This window comes from Antechinus flavipes, chromosome 4 (assembly GCF_016432865.1).
Source record: "Antechinus flavipes isolate AdamAnt ecotype Samford, QLD, Australia chromosome 4, AdamAnt_v2, whole genome shotgun sequence".
Taxonomy (NCBI): domain Eukaryota; kingdom Metazoa; phylum Chordata; class Mammalia; order Dasyuromorphia; family Dasyuridae; genus Antechinus; species Antechinus flavipes.
Genome location: NC_067401.1, coordinates 36730736 through 36751206, shown reverse-complemented (window position 1 = coordinate 36751206; position 20471 = coordinate 36730736). Strand labels below are relative to the sequence as shown.

Below are 20471 nucleotides of genomic sequence, written 5' to 3'. Positions count from 1 at the left end.
ATTCTTTTCCTTTCTCCCATTCTAACATTCTCAGAGCATCAGAACAACTAAAGGGGATGGATTTGAAGTCGGGGTTCGGGCAAATTGTCTGTTTCCTTCATTGTAAAATCAGTCAGTAAGCATTTGACAATTTCAGGCCAGGCACTTTGCTGCAGGTAGATACAAAGACAAAAATGAAAGCTGTTACATAGTGGCAGAGACAGTACACTTGAGAATAGTTCTGGACCTGTTTATTAGGAGAGACGGACAAACCTGGACCCTCCCTCTCTCTAGAAAGACGTCTTTCTGTCCCTTAATCTTAGACAATTGCCTCAGAGCCCCGAGAAGTTAAGTCATTTGCCCAAGATCACACAGCCAGTCCCGGGTCCAAGGCAGGTCTTGATAGGGATAGGTGGGGTAGACGGGGGATCTCCTTCACTTTGAGTTATTACATCAGCTGTATTATACAACACACACAAGTATATGTATACAAAATAAACGCAAGCATGACCAATGTGGAAATATATTTAGATTTGCACATGTTTTGTATTGGTCAACCTGCCATCTGGGGGAAGGGGTGGGGGGAAGGAGGAATAAAGTTGGAACAAAAGGATTTGCAAGTGTCAATGCTGAAAAATTACCCATGCATATATCTTGTAAATAAAAAGCTATAATAATAATAAAAAAGAGAAAATAGTCCAATAATTAAAAAAAAGATTTGCACATGTTTCATCTATATTGGATTACTTGCTGTCTAAGGGAGGAGGACGGAAGGAGGAATATTTGGAACACAAGTTTTGTTAAGGGTGAATGTTGAAAACTATCTTTGAATGTATTTTTTTTTTAAGCTTTTAAAAACTAAAAATAAATGCAAAATAAAGACAAACTTTTAAGGGAGGCACTAACAGCTGGGAAGCTAGAGAAAGGTTTCCTGCAGAAGGTGCGCTGATGAATTTTCATTCTAGGACTCCTAAGAATGGAGGCACTAGGCGTGTAGGTGAATGTTTAACAACCAGTTTGGGGAGTGGGGGAAGGACGTACACGGGGAATACTCAAGTTCTCCGTCCCTTTTTAACAAAATAACGTATCAAGCCTTGATATAGCGCTCGATCATTTCTGAGGTGCGAAATTGCAAGTTTTCATGGAAAATTTAACGACCGGCCCCTCTCCGATCTGGTAGGAGCCGGCTCTAGATTGCCTGTGCAATAGTGCGGGAGATCAGAGTGTGAGGCAAAGTTCCCACCCACCTCCCGAGCTACGGTCCTATTCGGGACTTCCGAATCTCCCACTCCGGAGCCCACATGCCCCGCCCTCTCTCAGATGCCGCCAAAACTCAGGCAAGACAACGTCCCGCCGGGCCACCAGGGGGCAGAGTGCGCTCTTGGCCCCGTGGCCGCGCTATGGAGGCGGCGCTCTAGGCCCCACGCTTCGTTTCTCTCCACGTGGGGACTCAGGATGGCGGCGGAAGCGACAGTGAGCGGGACTGGGGCTTGGAAGTTTAGGAGTTTGGGAGTGATGGGGAGGGGGGTCACTCCACGCGGGGGGTAGGGAGAACTTAAAGTGGGGGGCATCCCAAGAGATAGGCTTCCTTCCCCCCGAGTAAGCCGCTCTTCTCGAGTGTCAGTGGGGAAGATCGGGTGTGTTTGACCCCGTAGACCCCGTTTTCCTGTAGGAGCTCCCACACGCACTCCCTCTCCCCCGCGTGTCCGTGGCAGCGCGAGGGGTGCGTGGGGATGGTCAGAAAGGTTTCCCCACAGACAGACGCCCTTCCTTAGCAGAAGCTCTCCCTCCCTCCCCGCGTGTCCGAGACAACGCGAGGGGTCCGTGGGGATGTTCAGAAAGGTTTCCCCAAAGACAGACGCCCTTCCTTGGCAGAAGTTCTCACTCCCTCTCCCCCGCGTGTCCGAGACAACGCGAGGGGTGCGTGGGGTTATTCAGAAAGGTTTCCCCACAGACAGACGCCCTTCCTTAGCAGAAGCTCTCACTCCCTCCCTCCCGCGTGTCCGTGGCAGCGCGAGGGGTGCGTGGGGTTATTCAGAAAGGTTTCCCCAAAGATAGACGCCCTTCCTTAGCAGAAGCTCTCCCTCCCTCCCCGCGTGTCCGAGACAACGCGAGGGGTGCGTGGGGATGGTCAGAAAGGTTTCCCCACAGACAGACGCCCTTCCTTAGCAGAAGCTCTCACTCCCTCCCTCCCGCGTGTCCATAGCAGGACGAGGTGCGTGGGGATGTGCAGCGGCTGCTGGTCCAGTTCCAAGATGAGGGCGGGCAGCTGTTGGGCTCCCCCTTCGACGTGCCCGTGGACATCACCCCGGACAAACTCCAGCTTGTCTGTAATGCGCTCTTGAATAAGGTAAGAAGTCCCCACGACCCGCGTGGCTTAGGTAAGAGGCTGGGGTCTGCGCTTGCAGCCCCGCATCCCTTCTGGCCTTGCTGTGAACCTATGAAATGTTCCTAGGCTCGCCTAGTTAGCAAGCGTTGTTGGTATTTAGAAAGCAAGCAAGCATTTATTAAGCGCCACCTGTGTTTCAGGTATTACGTTAGTTTATAAACTTTAAAATGGAATTTAGTGGGGGTTTTTATTAAAGCTTTTTATTTACAAAACATATGCACAAGTAATTTTTCAACATTGACCCTTGCAATGCTTTTTGTTATTTTGCTGCACAATAAAACTAGGATCTAGAAGGAAAAAAAAAAAAAAAAACCTGAGAAAGAAAACAAAATCCAAGCAAACAACAACAGAAAGAGTGAAAATGTTATGTTGTGATCCACACTCAGTCCCCACAGGCCTCTCTCTGGGGGTAGATGGCTCTCTTCATCACAAGATCATTAAGATCATTGGAACTGATTTGAATCATCTCATTGTTGAAGAAAGCCGGGTCCATCAGAATGGATCATCCTATTGTCTTGTTGCCATGTATAAGGATCTCCTGGTTTTTTTTTTTTTTTAAATTAAAAAAAAATTACTATTTAATATAATCTGTTTCCTTTGTAATACTGAGTTTCATTTTATACAGTTAAAAACATGAAACTGATAAGTGGTCCGAGGGTCTTAAACCTTGCACTAGAGAGACACAAAATTTATATGGGGTGATTCTTGACCTCAGGGAACTTACTTAATGGGGAAGAAGAAGGTGGCAGAAGAGACCTGAGTTCCTATTTGTTTATTTTTGTGTAAGTGGGAGGGCTCTTTGAGACCAGCCTCCTCAGAGGACCAATGATAGAGCATCAGGCCGCCCATCTCCAGCAAGGAGGCATCTATTTGGCTTTGGTTTAGGCAGGGACTTGTATTGCTTGGCTATGTTTTTTGGTTATAAGGTGGTTGTCGTTGCTGTTTTTCCTTTTTTAAGAGATGAGGTGTCTGAGAGTGAAAATAATGCTTGTTAATTGGGGGGGGAGAATTTTTTTTTTAAGATTTATTTTCATATTTATTTTTAATTCCAAATTCTCACTCTCTCCACCCATTGAAAAGGCAAGAAATACATTTTACCCATTGTGTACATGATGTCCACGTGAACCCTGTTGAAAGATCTCTCCATATTGTATAATCAGATATAGAACTAGAAAGAACTGGAGAAGCCTTCTGGGGGGCTTCATCCCTGCCAATCCCAAAACACTCCGCTGCCCCTTAATAAGGATCAGGTAGAAGCAACGTGTGAAGGCAATATTGAAGCAAACTGGGTATTCTAAGAGGTAGAGCTGAGGGGAGAGAGTGTTCCAGACATGAGGGACAGTCTATACAAAGGCATGGAATATGGTATATGAGACCGGTAAGAAGGCCCCTTTGGCTGGATTGTAAGATACATGAAAGGGAGTAATTATTCCAGAAAGGAAGGTTGGAGTCAGGTTGGATGAAAAGCTTTTAAGGACTCAACAGGTTTGTAGTTGATCATGGTGGTCATGGGGAGCTATTGAAATTCAGTGAAGTAGGAGGGATGATGTGGCCAGACTTGAATTAGAAAATTCACTCAGGTGTACGGAGATTGAATTGGAATAAGTGCAGAAAATGGTTAGGAAGCCCCTGCAGTGGTCAAGGGCTGAGTGTGTAGAGAGAAGGGCTGCTTGTGGGTCAGGATGTTCAAAATGGCCCAGGGAGAGTTGGTGATGTGGGTCTGCAAGGCAGGAGGACTCAAAGTAAAAATATGAAGACACCTTGTTTCGACAGGGAATGTCGACATTATATGCATAAGGGATATGGTATTTCCTGCCTTTTCAGTGGGTGGAGAGAGGGAGAGAATTTGGAAACTAAAAAAGGACTAGGCCTGGATCTGTAGATCTGGGAGTCAGTCCATGGGAAGGGATGGGTGAGAGTATGAAGAGAAAAGAAAAACTGGCCAGGTCACCCACTTCGGTGGCAAGGAAAGGGACTTCTGACACTGGGAAGCAGCACGGCCTTTCCCACTGGAATCAGGATGCTGCCCCCCACTCCTCCAGTAGAATGCCCTTCATGTGGTCTTGCTGGCAGAGAGTGGGCCCAAGGAAGCCAGTCACAGAATGATCCTCTGGTCCCCTGGCCAGAGAGCCTAGCCTGGCTCTCCGCGCATCTGTCCAGGGAGCCTCCACTGAGAAGGGGCCATCACTTGTTCTTTGATAAGCATTCGCTTCATTCCTCTTCCTCTCCAGGAGGACCCCCTACCCTTGGCCTTTTATGTCCATGATTCAGAGATCATCACCTCCCTGGAAAAGACGCTCGAGTCCAAGTCGGTGGAGACTGAGAAAGTCCTCGACATCATTTACCAGCCACAAGCCGTGTTCCGGGTCCGAGCCATCACCCGCTGCACCAGCTCCCTCGAGGGTCACTCTGAGGCTGTCATCTCTGTGGCCTTCAGCCCCACGGGGAAGTAAGGAGGGAGCTGGGCTTGGAGTGTCTGGGGCTTGGTGAAAGGGTGGGACTGTCTCAGAATCCATCCAGATCCTCCTCATCCCAGGGGAGGGAGGAGCTGAGTTTGAGCTGAAATTTCAAGGGTGTGCCTCCCCTCCCTATCCCCACTCTCATGGGAAAGGTATTTGTTTCTGACTTGGCAGGTAAATTATTTGTTTTAACCCTTAAAAAAAAAAAAAAAGACCCAAACAGATCCAGGGGAATGCCCAATGGACCCCACAGCCTTTGGGACCCGAGGGACCCCCTTGTGTAAATGGCACTCAGGGGGGCTATTCTGGTTTCCCCCAGGTATCTGGCCAGCGGCTCCGGAGACACCACTGTGCGCTTCTGGGATCTCACCACAGAAACTCCCCACTTCACATCCAAGGGTCAGTATGGGGGCAGGTGAGCAGGGTGGACACAGGGCTTTCAAATCCTCCCTCTGGGGCAGGGCAGAATGGTCTATCAGAGGGTGCCCTGGGGGGATGGGGACTATCTGCTGCTCATAGTCTGGAACCGCCTCCTGAGCAAATGAGAGATTGGGTGAGAGGGAGGATGGAGCTGGGCCTCCTGGCCCTGCTCCTGGGGGGATGACTCGAGGCCCTCAGTCCAGTTTAGCTGGGGGAGGCTGGATTGTACATCTCCTGGTCTCCGGGGCTGTCTCTTCCCTCCCTCCGTGACCCCTCTTCCCGTCCCTTGCTTCCTTAGGTCACAGACACTGGGTCCTCAGCATTGCCTGGTCTCCAGATGGCAAGAAACTGGCCTCAGGCTGCAAGAATGGCCAAGTAAGTGGCAACCCCGGGGACCAGCCGGGGAGTCTGGGCTCTGTTCCCCCAGGGAGCTGGGGACTTCAGAGAAGGCCATGGAGGATAGGTGTAGGTTGTCTGTCTCACCCTGTTTTTGGAGGATGATGGGTGGGTGGATGTTTGTTAAGTGCTTGTCTTGCACTAAGTGCTATGCTAAGCCCTGGAGGTGGGAGGCAGACACAGCACTCTCAGGAAGCGCGAGTTCTAGGAGTAGAAGACACGGTCCAGGAGGGGCTGCTCTGGGAAGCAGAGAAAATGGTCCGGGCAGATGGCTGGGTAGCAGGGAAACATGCATGGTCTGGGGTGACCCGAGTCCCTAGGCTGGGCCGGCCAAGGGAGATGGCGTTTGCCAGTGAGGGCAGCTTGTGCCCCGGGCTGGAGGCCCAAAGATTAGTGGCTGAAGCTCTGCCTCTGATCCTTAGTGTGGGCAGGGAACCAATTCTGGGTCGGAGGAGGGGCTGAGGGCAGGGCTTGGGGTGGGGGTGGGGATGGGGGAGCTCTAAGGACTCCTTTTTCAGATTCTCCTGTGGGATCCAAACACGGGGAAGCAGCTGGGCAGGGCCCTGGCCGGACATAGCAAGTGGATCACAGGACTGAGCTGGGAGCCACTGCACACGTAAGCAGAAGGGTGGTACCTCCTCCGTCCTACCAAAGAGAATGCAGGGGGGATGAGGAGGGTGGGCTGGGAGTCTCAGCTCTTCGGCTCTGAGCTGCTCCAGGTGGTGGGTCTGGGCAGGGGGCAGGTGGGGGAGCTGAGTGCAGGGGGTCCTCCCCATGCAATGATGGGTGTCCCTAGAAGTCCCCAAAGGGCTTAACCAGAGGAAAACCTTTGGGGGACCTTGACTATGTAAGGAATCAGGCAGGAATAGGAAGGGAGGGATGAAGAGACCAGTGTTGTGTCTACAAGAGGGTCAGGAGGGGAGGGGAGGCTGGTGTTGTATCTGCAGGAGGGTCAGGCAGGGAGGGGGAGGGGTGGCCGGTGTTGTGTCTGCAGGAGGGTCAGGAGGGGAGGGGGAGGGGAGAGAAGGCCCGTGTTGTGTCTGCAGGAGGGTCAGGAGGGGAGGGGAGAGAAGGCCGGTGTTGTGTCTGCAGGACCACCGTATCTTTCTCCTCTCCCTCTCCCAGGAACCCCGAGAGCCGCTATGTGGCCAGTAGCTCCAAGGATGGCAGCGTCCGGGTATGGGACACGACCATCGGCCGCTGTGACCGCATCCTCACCGGACACACCCAGTCGGTCACCTGCATCCGATGGGGAGGGGACGGCCTCCTCTACTCGGCCTCCCAAGACCGAACCATCAAAGTTTGGCGGGCTCATGATGTAAGGAGTCGTGAGAGCGTGGGCTGGGGGGGAACCCGAGAGACTGCCCAGTCTAACCTTCCTCCGTTTTACAAAGAGAAACTGAGGCTCAGGGAGGCGGGGGAACCATAAGTATTGGAGGGAGCATTTTAATCCTCCGACATCAGTCTTCCTCAAAGCTAAGCGCGCAGGATGTGCATCTGTTGTCTTCCTGTGATCCCTGGGAGGCATGGAGGGGGGAGTGATCTGGGCCTGGAGTCTGGCCTCTTTGTCCTGAGTTGACCCTGGGCAAGTCACTTAACCGTATTTACCTCAGTTTCCCCTTCTGTGAAATGAGCTGGAGAAGGAATGGCCAACCCCTCCACTTTTTTTAAACTAAACCCCCTAACTGGGATCACAGAATCCGACACCGCTGAACAAATTGTGATGCACCCTCCCCCCGCCCCGCTTCCTTTGTTAGTGATTTTGCATGTTTTCTGACTCCCGTTGCTCCACTCTTACAGGGGGTGCTCTGCAGGACGCTACAAGGGCACGCTCACTGGGTGAACACCATGGCCCTCAGCACCGACTACGTCCTTCGAACGGGCGCCTTTGAGCCCGCAGAGGCCTCAGTTAACGCCCAGGACGTTCGGGGCTCCTGTGAGTGAAGCAGCAGGGCCAGGGGAGCCAGTGAGGTTAATGGAGCCCCAGGCTGTTCTCTAACTTCAGCCCTTTCCTAATCTCTTTTCTTTTCACAGTGCAGGAGCTGAAAGAGAGGGCGCTGGACCGTTACAACCAAATTAGGGTGAGTGGGCGGCCGCCAGACCAGCTGCCTGGTTACATGGTCGCTTCAGAAGCCCTTCCCTCCAGCTGCCCCTCCCAGGAAGCCTCCCCTGATAAACGCCGTCACGTTGCTCCTTCCCTCTGAATAACTTAGAATAACAGAATCATAAAAAAAATAAAATGGAGGAGTCTTAGAACTTGTTTTGTGGAGGAGTAAGCTGAGGCTGAGAACGGGGCACGGTTAATGGCACAACGGAGTGTGAACTCGGGTCTTCCTTTGCCAGTGCAGCCTTCTGCCCGTTTCCTGTGGGTAGGGATTTAATTAATAGGAACGTAGATTTAGAACAGGAAGGAACGATAAACCGATCCACTTACTGGACAGAAGAGGAAACCGAGGTTACAGAGAGGTTAGGGGCCTCACCCCACTGGTCATGTGATTCTAGGTCTGTCACTTCAGCTCCCCCTGCCTCACTTGTCTCCACTGTAAAACGTCTCATCTGGTAGCACTTAGCTACAAGATGAGATAATCATTGTCAAGTTCTTGGCAAACCTCACAAGCGCTGTCTCTAAAGGGAAGTTGCCTGGGGTGGGCAGCTGGTGCCTGAGGCAAGATCCCACCTCAGACGCAAGCCCAGCTGCCTCTCCATCTGAGAGCCGGAGGGGACCTTGCTGGCCATTAGGGCCAGCCACCAAAGCCCAGAGAGGTTGGCCCCTGGCTCCATTGCAGTCCTGTACCTTCAGTGCAGGCTTTCCCAGGCCTTTGGCCCTGGTTCTGAAGGCCTGTGCTCAGTCCTGGGCCTTCCCGACTCCTCCAGACCACCCAGCGGAGGGTCAGCCGAGCAGGTGTTGATGTCTGTTGCCCTTGACAACAGCATCTCCTCTGAGAGCCAGGCTCTGCTTGCCTGTCTCCTGAGCAGGGATGGGAACTGACGTGGTGTTTCCCCTGCAGGGTCTAGGGCCAGAGAGGTTGGTCTCGGGTTCCGATGACTTCACGCTGTTCCTGTGGTCTCCTTCGGAGGACAAGAAGCCCCTGCAGCGCATGACGGGGCACCAGGCCCTCATCAATCAGGTGGTCTTCTCCCCTGACGCTCGCATCATCGCCAGCGCCTCCTTCGACAAGTCGGTCAAGTTGTGGGAAGGCAAAACTGGCAAGTGAGTCTGTGAGGCGGGGGGAGTGCGGGATGGCCCCAGCAGGGAGGACTACAGCCAGCTTTGGTCCTCCCCACTCAGAGCCTGGCGGAGTCCCGGCAGACCCTCAGTCCCTCACTGTCAGACAAAGGGGTTTTCTCCGGGTCCTCCCATCTCCACCCCTGTGGTCTTTCAAGAGGAGACATAAGTGAGCTTTAGGACGCATGCGTAGAAATGTTATTAGGTACTGAGAGGGAATTTGGACCAGGAGGCTAGTAGATGTCCCCGAGATATGTTAGATTTGAAGACATGAAAGAAGGGAAATCAGTGAGCAGCCACTTATTAATCACCTAGCATGTGCCCAAACAGTGCCCAGAGACCAAGGATGGGCTGAATAGGGTTTTACCCCCAGCATGTTCAGATATAGCCATCTCTGCTCAGCCTCTGGGCTCTCTCCGCCTACCCTCCCCCTCTTATTCAGCACTACTCTACTTGTTCTCAGAATTGGGTCTGAAGAAGCGTAGGAAGAAAAATTTAGATCTAGAAGGAACCATGGAGTTCTTCCAAATAACCCACTCCCTTGTTTTACAAATGAAGAAACTGGAGTCCCAAGTGTCAGGGGCAGGATTTGATCCCACATCCCTGGACTCCATGGTCAGTGCTCTTTCACTGTTAACCCTGACTTTAGTGTTCTAGAGGCTAATGAGGAAAGGTGTCCTTTAAGGTTTAAGAAGGAGGAGAAGAGAAGATTCTGAACAGAAGAGAATACCTTGCAGAAAGGAGAGAAAAAAATGAATTGAGGTTAAAGCTTTGATGAAAGTAGGAAATAGAGGAATATGGCAGAGGAGCTTAGAAGCTGGGCAGGAGAGCACATTCGGCTCTTGAGCAAGGAAGGAACCACTGGCCTCTGCCCCAGGTATCTGGCATCCCTCCGAGGCCACGTGGCAGCCGTGTACCAGATCGCCTGGTCCGCAGACAGCCGGCTCCTGGTGAGCGGGAGCAGCGACAGCACGCTCAAGGTGTGGGACGTGAAGACACGGAAGCTGGCCGTGGACCTCCCTGGTCACGCCGATGAGGTAACCTCACCCCACAGTCCAGAGGGAGAGGAGGAAGGAAGAAAAGAGGGAAGGAAGAAAAGAGGGAGGGAAGGAAGAAAGAAAGGGGGAGGGAGGGAGGAAAAAAGGACGAAGGGAGGGAAGGAGCAAGGGAAGAAAGGAAAGGAGGGAGGGAAGGAAGGAAAGGAAGAAGGGAGGGAGGGAGGAGAAATGGCAGGAAGGAGCGGGGGAGGAGGAGAAAAGAGAGGTGGCAGGAGCACACTGCTGCTGCTGCTTCTGTGTCACTTGACTTGGCTTTGATGGGAGCACCTTGCTCTGGTTCAGGTGTTTGCTGTAGACTGGAGTCCGGATGGCCAGCGGGTAGCAAGCGGGGGCAAGGACAAATGTCTCCGCATGTGAGTCCGGGCACTGACTTAGCGGGGCACTTGGGGGTCCAGGCCACGGCTACCCACTAATTCCCTCCACGTGCCCCCTGGGCAGGGGATTCTGGGTTCCCTCAGCTCTCAGCATTTCTGAATCTCTTAAATAGAATACTGATCTGAAATCTCTCAAATGGCAGCCGGGGATTGGGGTAGAGGGATGGGAACACGCTTCGAATCCTTCCTCAGACATTTCCCAAGCCAAGTCCCTTACCTCTGTATAGCTCAGTTTCCTCATCTGTAAAATGGGGGGGGTCTGATCTAGCTTCTGTGGCCCTTTGATCGGGAGGCGGGAGGGAGTGAAGGTTGAGCTGGCTGCCCAGTGCAGTCAGAAGGTCCTGCTGGAGGGTCACATCCCTGAGCCCTGGGGTCACAGTGCAGGAGGCGCTGGGAGCTCTGGGTCCCCTCTCTGGCCGAGCCCTCTGACCTGATGCCGCCTTTTGTCCACAGATGGAGGAGGTGAGGTCTCAGGCTCTTCTCCCATGCTTCTCTCATTCTGGGAATCTGCGGCTGTGTCTCCACCCCGCTGGCCGGCATGGGGGCTGCAGGTCGGATGGGCCCTCTCCAGTCTGTGGCCTGGGACCAAAAGGTGGTGAAGGCGGGTGATGCCCATGGAGACGGGCCCAGCAAGGCCATGAGTGACAGCGGGCAGCGCCCGTGGCTCCTGAGCTGCTGGAGCCGGGGAGGAGCCAGATGGGCCTCCGTGCCTGGAGTGATTGGCCGCCTCCTACAGAGTCGGATGTCGCTCTTTTTGCCAAATAAATAAGTTATTTTTCTGTGGTTTTTATTGTCATCGAATCCTCTGCTGGTCCTCCTGCCAAGCCTCCTGTCCAAACATTGAATTATCTCTTTGGAAGGAAGTCTAGAATCCATGAGTCCTGACCCAGATGTTCTTGCTGCCTGGAGCCATAAGAGAGATCCCCATGGGGCTGATATTAAAAAACCTGAATCTGAATATCTGACAGTTGTCACCTCATACAGAATGGTTGGATCCATTCACAGTTCCACCAACAATGTATCAGTGTCCCAGTTTTCCCACATCCCCTCCAACATTCCGCATTATCAAAGATTAATTTCAAGGAATTTAACATGGACTAATTAATTTTTTTTACATGGGAAATGTAAAATTGGCAACAATAGGGTAGCTGAACAGAAAGAGTGAGTCAGAGTTAAAAGAAAAATAGTAACATTATACAAATGAGGTGGGAAGAAAAAATAGACACAGAGGCATTAGAGGGAGGCTATTTTTTTTTCCCTGAGGCAATTGGAGTTAAGTGACTTGCCCAGGGTCACACAATCAGGAAATGTTAAGTGTTTGAGGTCAAATTTGAACTCAGGTCCTCCTGACTAAACGGCTGGTGCTCTATCCTTTACATCAACTAGCTGACCCCTAAATAAAATATTTTAAAAATACATTTTGTATTAAAAAATAAAAACATGAAGTCATTATTATTTTTTTAAAACAGTAAATATAGACAAATGGACTATGGTGACTTTTTAAAGGTCCTTTTCCTACCTCTAAAAATTGTGACCTTAAGTCACAACCTTTGGGATGTGGTTAGAATATAAGCTTCAGTTTCCTCATCTGCAAAATTAGATTTGGTTCCAGGTCCAAATTTTGTAATCCTATATTTTCCCTTTCCTCAATAAACCCTCTGGTTTTGCAGGTGATAGGACAGAGAGAAATTAAATTAGTCCAAACTCGCATAGGTGGGAAGAGCCCAGATCTTAAAATTCTCAACTTAAAGTGAAGAAGGGACTTGAGATGTCTTTCTAATCCCACCTTTTCATTTTACAAATGAAACTAAGATGTAAAAAGGTTAATGAGGATGGTGAGGACATTCATAATCTAGAAGTTCTTTCCACGTAATGGGCACATCTGGCCCTTACAATAACCCTATCTGTAAGTTCTCTTATTATCCCCATTTTGCAGAGGAGAGAACTGAGACTAAGTGACCTGTACCCCCAAATCCCAGAGTTAATAGCAGAGAGCCAGACTCGTGACTCAATATACATTCTTTAATCTTTACAATTTCTCTCTCTGATTCTGGGATGTCCCCTTCATGTCAAATCCAGTACCCTGGGGGCCCAACTGAGTTTATAGCTCTTTAATGGGGACCCCCTCCCCCATAAGGCCAGGTCTGAGGGGAAGGAAGGGGCTTGCCAGAAGCTATGGCCAGTGACTCAGCCTGGCTGCCGGCCAGCTTGAGGCTTGAGATAAGCAGGGTGCCCAGCTGGGCCAAGTCCCTGCCAGGGACCCGAGGGGCAGGAAGCCAGAGCAGTCCAGGGCCGTGGGCGCCCAGAGGAGGGGCTCATCAGGGCCATGCTCCATGTTGGTGCTGGTTGTGGCTCCTGAGGGGCCCCGAGCAGGGCCCGAATAAAGATGTGAATGGCTGGGGGGCCCCCTCTTAGTGTGGAAAAATAAACTCCAGGTCCTCCAGTTTCCTCAACTCTTTGATCCCGACATAGACCGTTTTCCTCTGAGGTTCTCGACGAAGCACCGTGATTTTGATGGGGTTCTCCCTGGGGAAGCCATTTACATCAGCGGCCACAGTGGAAAACTGAATCAGAGAGAAAAAGAAATGGATTCTAATTTCCTTCTCTTTCTAAATTCATTTTTATTTCCCAAGGACGACTTATACCCGCTCCCCTTTGATTTCCAACGTCTTTCCTAGTCCCTATTTCCATTTTCCTCCCTTCATGCTCCAATAATCAGTTATTTGATAAAAACACATTAAATGCCTACTATGTGCCCACATAGACAAAAAAAGTGAGACAAATTCTTGCCCTCAAGAAGTTTGGGAAACGTGTATGTTCTTTAGTGGAAGGGGCCAGTTTATTGCCACGCTTAGTGGTACAGCTGTGTTACCATTGTGTTCAGTTATTTTCATTCATGTCTGATTCTTTGTGACCCCATTGGTTTTCTTGGTTAAAATACTGGAGGGGTTGCCCATTTCTTTCTCCAGCTCCTTTGACAAATAAGGAAACTGAGGCAGGTAGGGTGAATTGACCCAGTTTACACAGCTAGTAAATGTCTGAGGTTAGATTAGAACACAGAAAGGATATCTTCTTGATTCTAGAGTATGTGCTCTATCCACTGCCTGCTTACACATAGTAGGGATTCAGTGTTTAAAAAGTGCTTATTGACTAGTTGATTGAATAAGCTATCATCTATTCAATTTCCTAGTTATCTGCACAATAACCTAGAGCATTGATTCTCAATTATCTGTTTGCTAAGGGTGTATGTACATGTATATATGTGGGATCCCAGAGTCTTGGTTTTTATTATTATTAAAGATTTTTATCTTCAAAATACATACATGGTTAATTTTCAACATTGACCTTTGCAAAACCTTGTGTTCCAAATTTTTCCCTCTCTTTCCCCATCCCCTCCCCTCGACAGCAAGTGATCCAATATATGTTAAACATGTGTAATTCTTCCGTATATATTTCCACAAATAACATGTTGCACAAGAAAAATCAGATCAAAAATGGGAAAAAAATGAGAAAGAAAAAAATATAAGCAAACAACATCAAAAAGAGTGAGAATGTTATGTCGTGATCCATATTCAGTCCCCACAGTTTTCTTTCTGGGTGCAGATGGCTCTCTCCACCACAAGTCCATTGGAACTGAAAGCCCTGGTTTTGAAAGCTTAATTGTGGGTCCATAAATCTAACAGAATGATGGATTTTTGAAAACTGAAAGGGACTTTAGAAATTCATTTAGCATCAATCTCTTCATTTCATGGAGGGGGAAACTGAGATCAAGAGAGATTAAATAAACCTCTGATGTTAGAGAGAGTAAGGAGCAAAATCCAAAGCTGTATCTGAGTCTTGAGATTCCAAATCCCATACTCTTTACCTTAGAGTGACAGTAAAACTAGAAAATGGAAAGATTTTGCATGGATTTGGGGGCAATTAGATGGCATAAGTGATGGGGCTTCCTCAGACATATAAGATACTTATTTAGCTGTGTGAGCTAAGTCACATAATCTTTGCCTATCCCAGTTTCCTTATCTGGGAAAATTACCTTCCTCTCAGGGTAATTGTAAAAATGAAATATATGTAAAGTGCTTTGCAAACTTTAGGGGAGTATAAAATGAGATAATTGTAAAGTGCTTTGCAAACTTTAGGGGACTATAAAATATAGATAATTATAAAGTGCTTTGCAAACTTTAGAGGGCCACGTGTAAATCTATTATTCAAGCTTGGAAATGTCCATGAAGTACAATTCTGTCTTTCTGTCTGCCTCTGTGTGTTTGTCTCTCCTCCCCTCTCTGCAGCTGGAGCTGATTGTGCCTCCCTGCTCCCTTCCACTCTCCCCCTCCTGTTCAGGGCTCACTTTATAGGGCTTGCACCATTTCCCTGGACCTGCTGGGTTAGCGGCTCGAACGCTGATGTAATACTTGGTGTTTGGCTGCAGTTCCATAAGCTTGACCGTGGTGCCTATGATCTGGTTGAAGATCCAGGGGTGGTGTTTTTCCTTGGGCATCTCGTTCTTTATCCTTTCCCTCCTCAGCTCCATTTCCTGAAGGAGAACCTGGTAGAAACTCACTCGCTGCTTGCCCCGGCTTCTGTTCCAGGAGATCTGGGGAAAAAGAGAACCCAGGGGGGCTTCCTCATACTTAGCCATTCATGGCCCCAGGCACAAAAGCATAAGCTTTTATATATGTGTGTGTGTATATAAAATACACACACACACATATATAATATAAAAGATATGTAATATAAAAATTATATTACATATATATTCTATATAAAATTATATATTATATAAAATATATGATACACACATATATAATATAAAAGATATGTAATATTAAAATTATATTAAATATATATTCTATATAAATTATATATTATATAAAATATATAATACACACATATATAATATAAAAGATATGTAATATAAAAATTATATTAAATATATATTCTATATAAATTATATATAATATAAAAGATGTGATATACAATTATATTAAATATACATTCTATATAAAATTATATGTTATGTAAAATATATGATACACACATATATAATATAAAAGATATGTAATATAAAAATTATATTAAATATATGTTCTATGTAAATTATATATAATATAAAATATATAATGCACACCTATATATAATATATATACTCACACATATCTATATACACAAAAAATATACACCCACAAATACACATATATAAGCTTAATAAGTGCTTGTTGACATGACTCCATGGGAGATAAAACATGGAATCGTGAATTCTAGGTCAAGAAGTAACCTCAAAGGCTATCTAGAGTTCACCCTCTTAAGTTACGGATGAAGAAACTGAGGGAGAGAGATCACATAAAATGTTAACTCTAGAAGCTGGAAGAGACAAAAGAGGCCTCTGTCTAAACTGTGGGTCATGATCCCATATAGCGTCTCATAACTGAATGTGGAGGGTCACAAAATTATGATTTTATTATCATCAAATCATCAAATCAAATATTATCATCAAAATAGGTATATTTTATATACCTATTGACCTAGATTTGAGTAAAAATTTCTCAGGTGAAAAGGGGTTGAAAGTAGAAAAAGTTTAAGAAAGCTCTGATCTAGCCCAGCCCCCTAATTTTAAAGATGAGGAAGGGCAGTAGATAGAGCACTCTGGCTCTGGAGTCAGCGGGACCCAAGTTCAAATCTAGCTTCAGATATTTACTAGCTGTGTGACAAGTCACTTAATCCAAATTGCCTCCCCAAACAACAAAACGATAAATAAAGGTGAGGAAAACCAAAGGTGGTGTAAACACCAGAGGCAAGATTTGATCTCAGATCTTCTGACCTCAGAGCCAGGAGTCTTTCTAATTTGAATCTATGAATCTTAGTATGTAATGAGTCACAAAGCTCATTGTACTCTTGAACTTGACTTCAAAGGATCATAGATATAGAATTGAAAGCAAATTCTGGGATCAATTAATCCAACTTATTGTTAGAAGTCAATTAATCAACCTATTGTTAAAGGTTTAGTGATTTTACTCAAGGTCATACAGAGAGGAAGCAGCAGAGCTGGGATTTGAAGCCTTGGATCTAACTCTCTTTCCCACTCTTTGAGTCGTATTTCTGAGGATGATATTAAAAGGAAAAAAAATCATTACAATGCTGCACAAAACTAGTCATACATAATTGTTTTATTTGTGATAGCAAAAATCTGGAAGGAAAGAAAGTCAATAACAATTGGAGATCTAAAAACGGTGGTATGTGTTAATGCAATGGAATCCTATTGAGCTATATACAAATGACATGTGGACAATAGCAAGAAATATGGAAAGAATTATCTAAGAGTGACATCAGCCGAACGATCAGACCAACATACCGTCGTCACTGCAGCAAACAATGGTGGACATAAATAGAAAAAGCAACGACCCTTTACAAGCAAGAATATACAGAGCCATTTGGAAGGAGGGGACAGAGAACTACTGAATTGTTATGACTATTTTGTTCAAATTTGTATTAGAATTTTTCCCAAGTACAATATAAGTTCAAATTTGAGGATTTTTATTTGAGGACTAACTCCAGATTTTCCTTGTTTTCTTTTGAAATAATAATAATTATTTGTTCAAAATTTTAAAAAGATTAATCATTCAGTTCAAATTATACTCTGACTGCATCCATGTCTTCCGTTCTGGTGTATATAGCACTTACTTCATTCATTCACCTCCTCATTCATTCATGTTTATTCATTTGTTGCCTGATCAATGCGAAATCTTTTCCCTCATTTCTTTAGCTTGGGAATCAAAAAGCCTCCAATCAAATTCCTCTACTCATTTATTCATTCTTTCATCATTCTTTCCCTTCTTCACTCATTCACTCACTGGCTTTATTCATTCACTTACTCGTTCACTCATTCATTCTCTTTCTTATTCATTTACTCATTGATTCACTCATTAATTCTCTCTTTCACTTATTCATTCTCATTCACTTACTCATTCACTCATTCATTCTCTCTCATTTATTCATTTACTCATTGATTCTATAATTCATCCTCTCATTCTTTCACTTATTCACTCATTCATTCATTTACTCATTGATTCACTCATTCATTCCCTCCTTCTTTCACTTATTCATTCTCTTACTAATTCATTTACTCATTCATTTTCTCATTTTTTCACTTACTCATTCACTCATTCATTCTCTTATTTATTCATTTACTCATTGATTCACTCATTCATCCTCTCATTCTTTTCTTTATTCACTCATTCATTCTCTCTTATTTATTCATTTACTCATTGATTCACTCATTCTTTCCCTCATTCTTTCACTTATTCATTTTCTCATTAATTCACTCATTCATTCTCTCATTTATTCACTCATTGATTCACTAATTCATCCTCTCATTTTTTCACTTATTCACTCATTCTTTCCCTCATTCTTTCACTTAGTCATTCATTCACTCATTCATCCTCTCTTTTATTCATTCATTTACTCATTCATTCCCTCATTCTTTTCCTTATTCATTCATTCACTCACTGGTTTCATTTGTTCACTTCCTCTTTCACTCATTCATTCTCTCTCTTATTTATTCATTTACTCATTGATTCACTCATCCATTCCCTCATTCTTTCGCTTATTCCTTCATCCATCCTTTCACTGGCTCATTCACTTATCCATTCACTCATCCACCCTTCCCTCAATCAGTGTTTGAGTTTTCCCCTCCCTGCCCACACCAGGCAGCATCACCCACCACAGCTGTAGAGTCACTGACAGTATGCTCACAGATGACGGGGGCTTCGGGCACATCCACCACCACAGAAGACTCTGAGGGTGTCGAGGTAGTGTCTGCATCCAGCTCGGGATTGTCCAGATCCAGAGGTATGAAGTTCTGCGCCAGGGGCTTGGAAGTGCTGGAGCAGACGGACTGCTCCCCCAGCTCGTGGCCCTTGGACAAGGAGGCCAAGCTGAGTTTCGTCAGCTGTCTTTCTAGCAAATCTGAAAAGATGTTGCTGCTGGGCTGGCTCAGGGAGAACTTGAATGGGGGCAGCAAGTTGGTGGGCACAGGGGAGGGACTCGTGTCCTCAGAACTCGATTCTTCAAATTCGAAAGGCTTACTAGGGAGAACAAGAACAACAAAACACGATGGAAAAGCCTACAGCCGGGACCACCCATCCTGGCTGGCCCACAGAGATCACTCAGGGATGCAATAATTACTCAGATAGCTATGTTTTTCCCCTCGCCCCTAGCTATAGGGCTTTGCAGAATCTTGGGGTAGTTATGGGGATGGGGGGAACCTGTCCTTCCAAGAGCAGCTGACAGCAGTGGGGAAATGAGACCAACTAGATGGAATCAGCTAAGACCACAAGGTGGTAGAGAGTGGGGGGGATGCTCAGGAAAATACAGCAAGCCAACATCATTGTCCCCTGCTCGTCCCGACTCCCGGGAACTGGGCATTCCTGGGTCAGAGAAATGGTTCCCTTCTCTAAAGGTTCCCCATCCACTCCTAAGCCTTGTTCTTCTAGAGAGAAGGAAAGGAGGATGGGATGGGGCTTACATCTCTTCCGAGTCGCCTTCCTCAACCAGGGTGGGCTTGGTACATCTTGGGGAGATACCGAAGCCCTGGACAGAAAACCTCCGATCCACAGGCCTGTGGATCGGGAACGACTTCTTAAAGTGGCTGAAGGGAAGCTTCATATTGGAAAGATCTTGTTCCAAACTCTCCTCATCTTCCTCTTCCACTCTCCAGAGAATTCCCGAGGCCATCTGGCCTTCACCAAGTCAGATCAAGAGGCTCAGTCACCTGGAAGCAGAAACCAAGTGTCAGTGGAGCCTCTGCAGCCCTTGATTTTTGGGGGGGTGACTAAAGGGTGATGTCACCATAACACCAAACTGTAACAATTAGGTTCCCCCGGCTTCCTGATTGGTGGCTCTTGACATGATGTCACTGTAGTACAGGATAGCCAGGACAAGAACTGGATGGAAGAGAGAGAAATCAGAATACTTGGGATGAGGGTGGGGACAGAGGTGGGGGTTTGAGATGGTTGCATGTTTAAAACAGAGAAAATCTGGATTTTTTCTGAAATCTATGGATTTTCCTCATGCACATACAATTTATGGGGAGACCTATTGAATCATGTTGATGATGTAGGGGAAGAAATTATGATCTAGAAACCAGAAAATTTGACTTTGAGTTTTTATTGTCACTAGTGGTGGGTTCTTAGGCAAATCATTTCTCTCTGACTGAGGGCCAGAATCATTATTATCATCATCACCATCACCAATGTCATCATAGCTAACTCATCTGAATAGGGCTTACTGTGACAAGCACTTTCCCTTTATTATTTCATTTGATCCTAACAACCCTGGGAAATAGGTGCTTTTATTATCCCCATTGTGCAGATGAGGCAACCAAGGCATTACAGGGATAAATGATTTACCCAGAGTCACATGGCTAAGAAATGTCTGAGACTAAATTTTAATTCAGGTCTTCCTCCAAACTCAGTGTCCTATCCACAGCTCCACCTACTTTGGATTATAGGTTTGGATTATAGATTATGGGTCCTTAACCTTAACCATGAATTTGTTTTAAAAACATTTTAATAACTATTTCAATAGTTATTGTAATCCAATATATTTTAGTTAATGCATTTAAAATTTGATGTTTAGAAGGCACTGTGGGTTTTACCAGGTTGTGCCCAAGGAATCCAGGGCATAAGAAAAGTTAAAGAGTCCCTGGTTTAGAGGCTCTCTAAGGTACAAACATTCAATAAATGTTTATGACTATCACCTATTTATGTGTGGAGCCACTCTAGCTTTTCTCTGGAGTTCTCAAAGTAATTTATAGAGCTATTCTGGTGTTGTGGGGATACTTGTTCTGATTTTATAGAGGGATGATAAAGGCTTGTCAGAATAGGGGAACAGAACCCTGTATTCCCTCACATCTCAGAACCCTGGGGAATCTACAGCAAACTCCAATCTCTAGTGATAAGAGAGAGTGGCAGGAAAACTCCTCAGATAATCCACAAGGGCTCTGAAGGCTAGTAACTAGTCTTCATCCATTCATTCATTCTGTCAGAGGTGTATGTGGAAACAGTCCATCCAACTGGGTTCCAATGCTTTTTGGCTCTCAGTCACCCGTGGGACTTATGACACTTAAATCATTCCCGTTCTCTGAGAGCTCTCCTAGTCACTTGGGGGACTCATGAC

At 46.5% G+C, this 20471-nt stretch overlaps 2 protein-coding genes across 3 annotated transcripts; one reads left to right on the top strand and one right to left on the bottom strand.

Annotated features, from left to right (window-relative positions):
• The first annotated feature begins 1416 nt into the window (after positions 1-1416).
• Positions 1417-11259, top strand: NLE1 (notchless homolog 1). Of its 2 annotated transcripts, none has more exons than XM_051992431.1 (13): positions 1417-1452; positions 2186-2329; positions 4600-4817; positions 5147-5226; positions 5546-5622; positions 6162-6259; positions 6769-6961; positions 7444-7579; positions 7678-7724; positions 8652-8854; positions 9747-9906; positions 10210-10280; positions 10755-11259. In XM_051992431.1, the coding sequence occupies exons 1-13, from the start codon at positions 1435-1437 to the stop codon at positions 10765-10767; spliced, it is 1458 nt and encodes a 485-aa protein (XP_051848391.1). In that variant the 5' UTR covers positions 1417-1434; the 3' UTR covers positions 10768-11259. The 2 variants fall into 2 exon arrangements, with proteins under 2 accessions (XP_051848391.1, XP_051848392.1); XM_051992432.1 differs by having other exon boundaries at positions 1422-1452; positions 2189-2329.
• A 1027-nt stretch (positions 11260-12286) lies between these two features.
• Positions 12287-19094, bottom strand: FNDC8 (fibronectin type III domain containing 8). Its single transcript, XM_051997569.1, has 4 exons — positions 18820-19094; positions 18016-18379; positions 14647-14892; positions 12287-12865 (listed from the first exon to the last, which is right to left on the bottom strand). Exons 1-4 carry the CDS (start codon positions 19026-19028, stop codon positions 12713-12715), a joined length of 972 nt encoding a protein of 323 aa, XP_051853529.1. The 5' UTR covers positions 19029-19094; the 3' UTR covers positions 12287-12712.
• Between the last annotated feature and the right edge of the window lie 1377 nt (positions 19095-20471).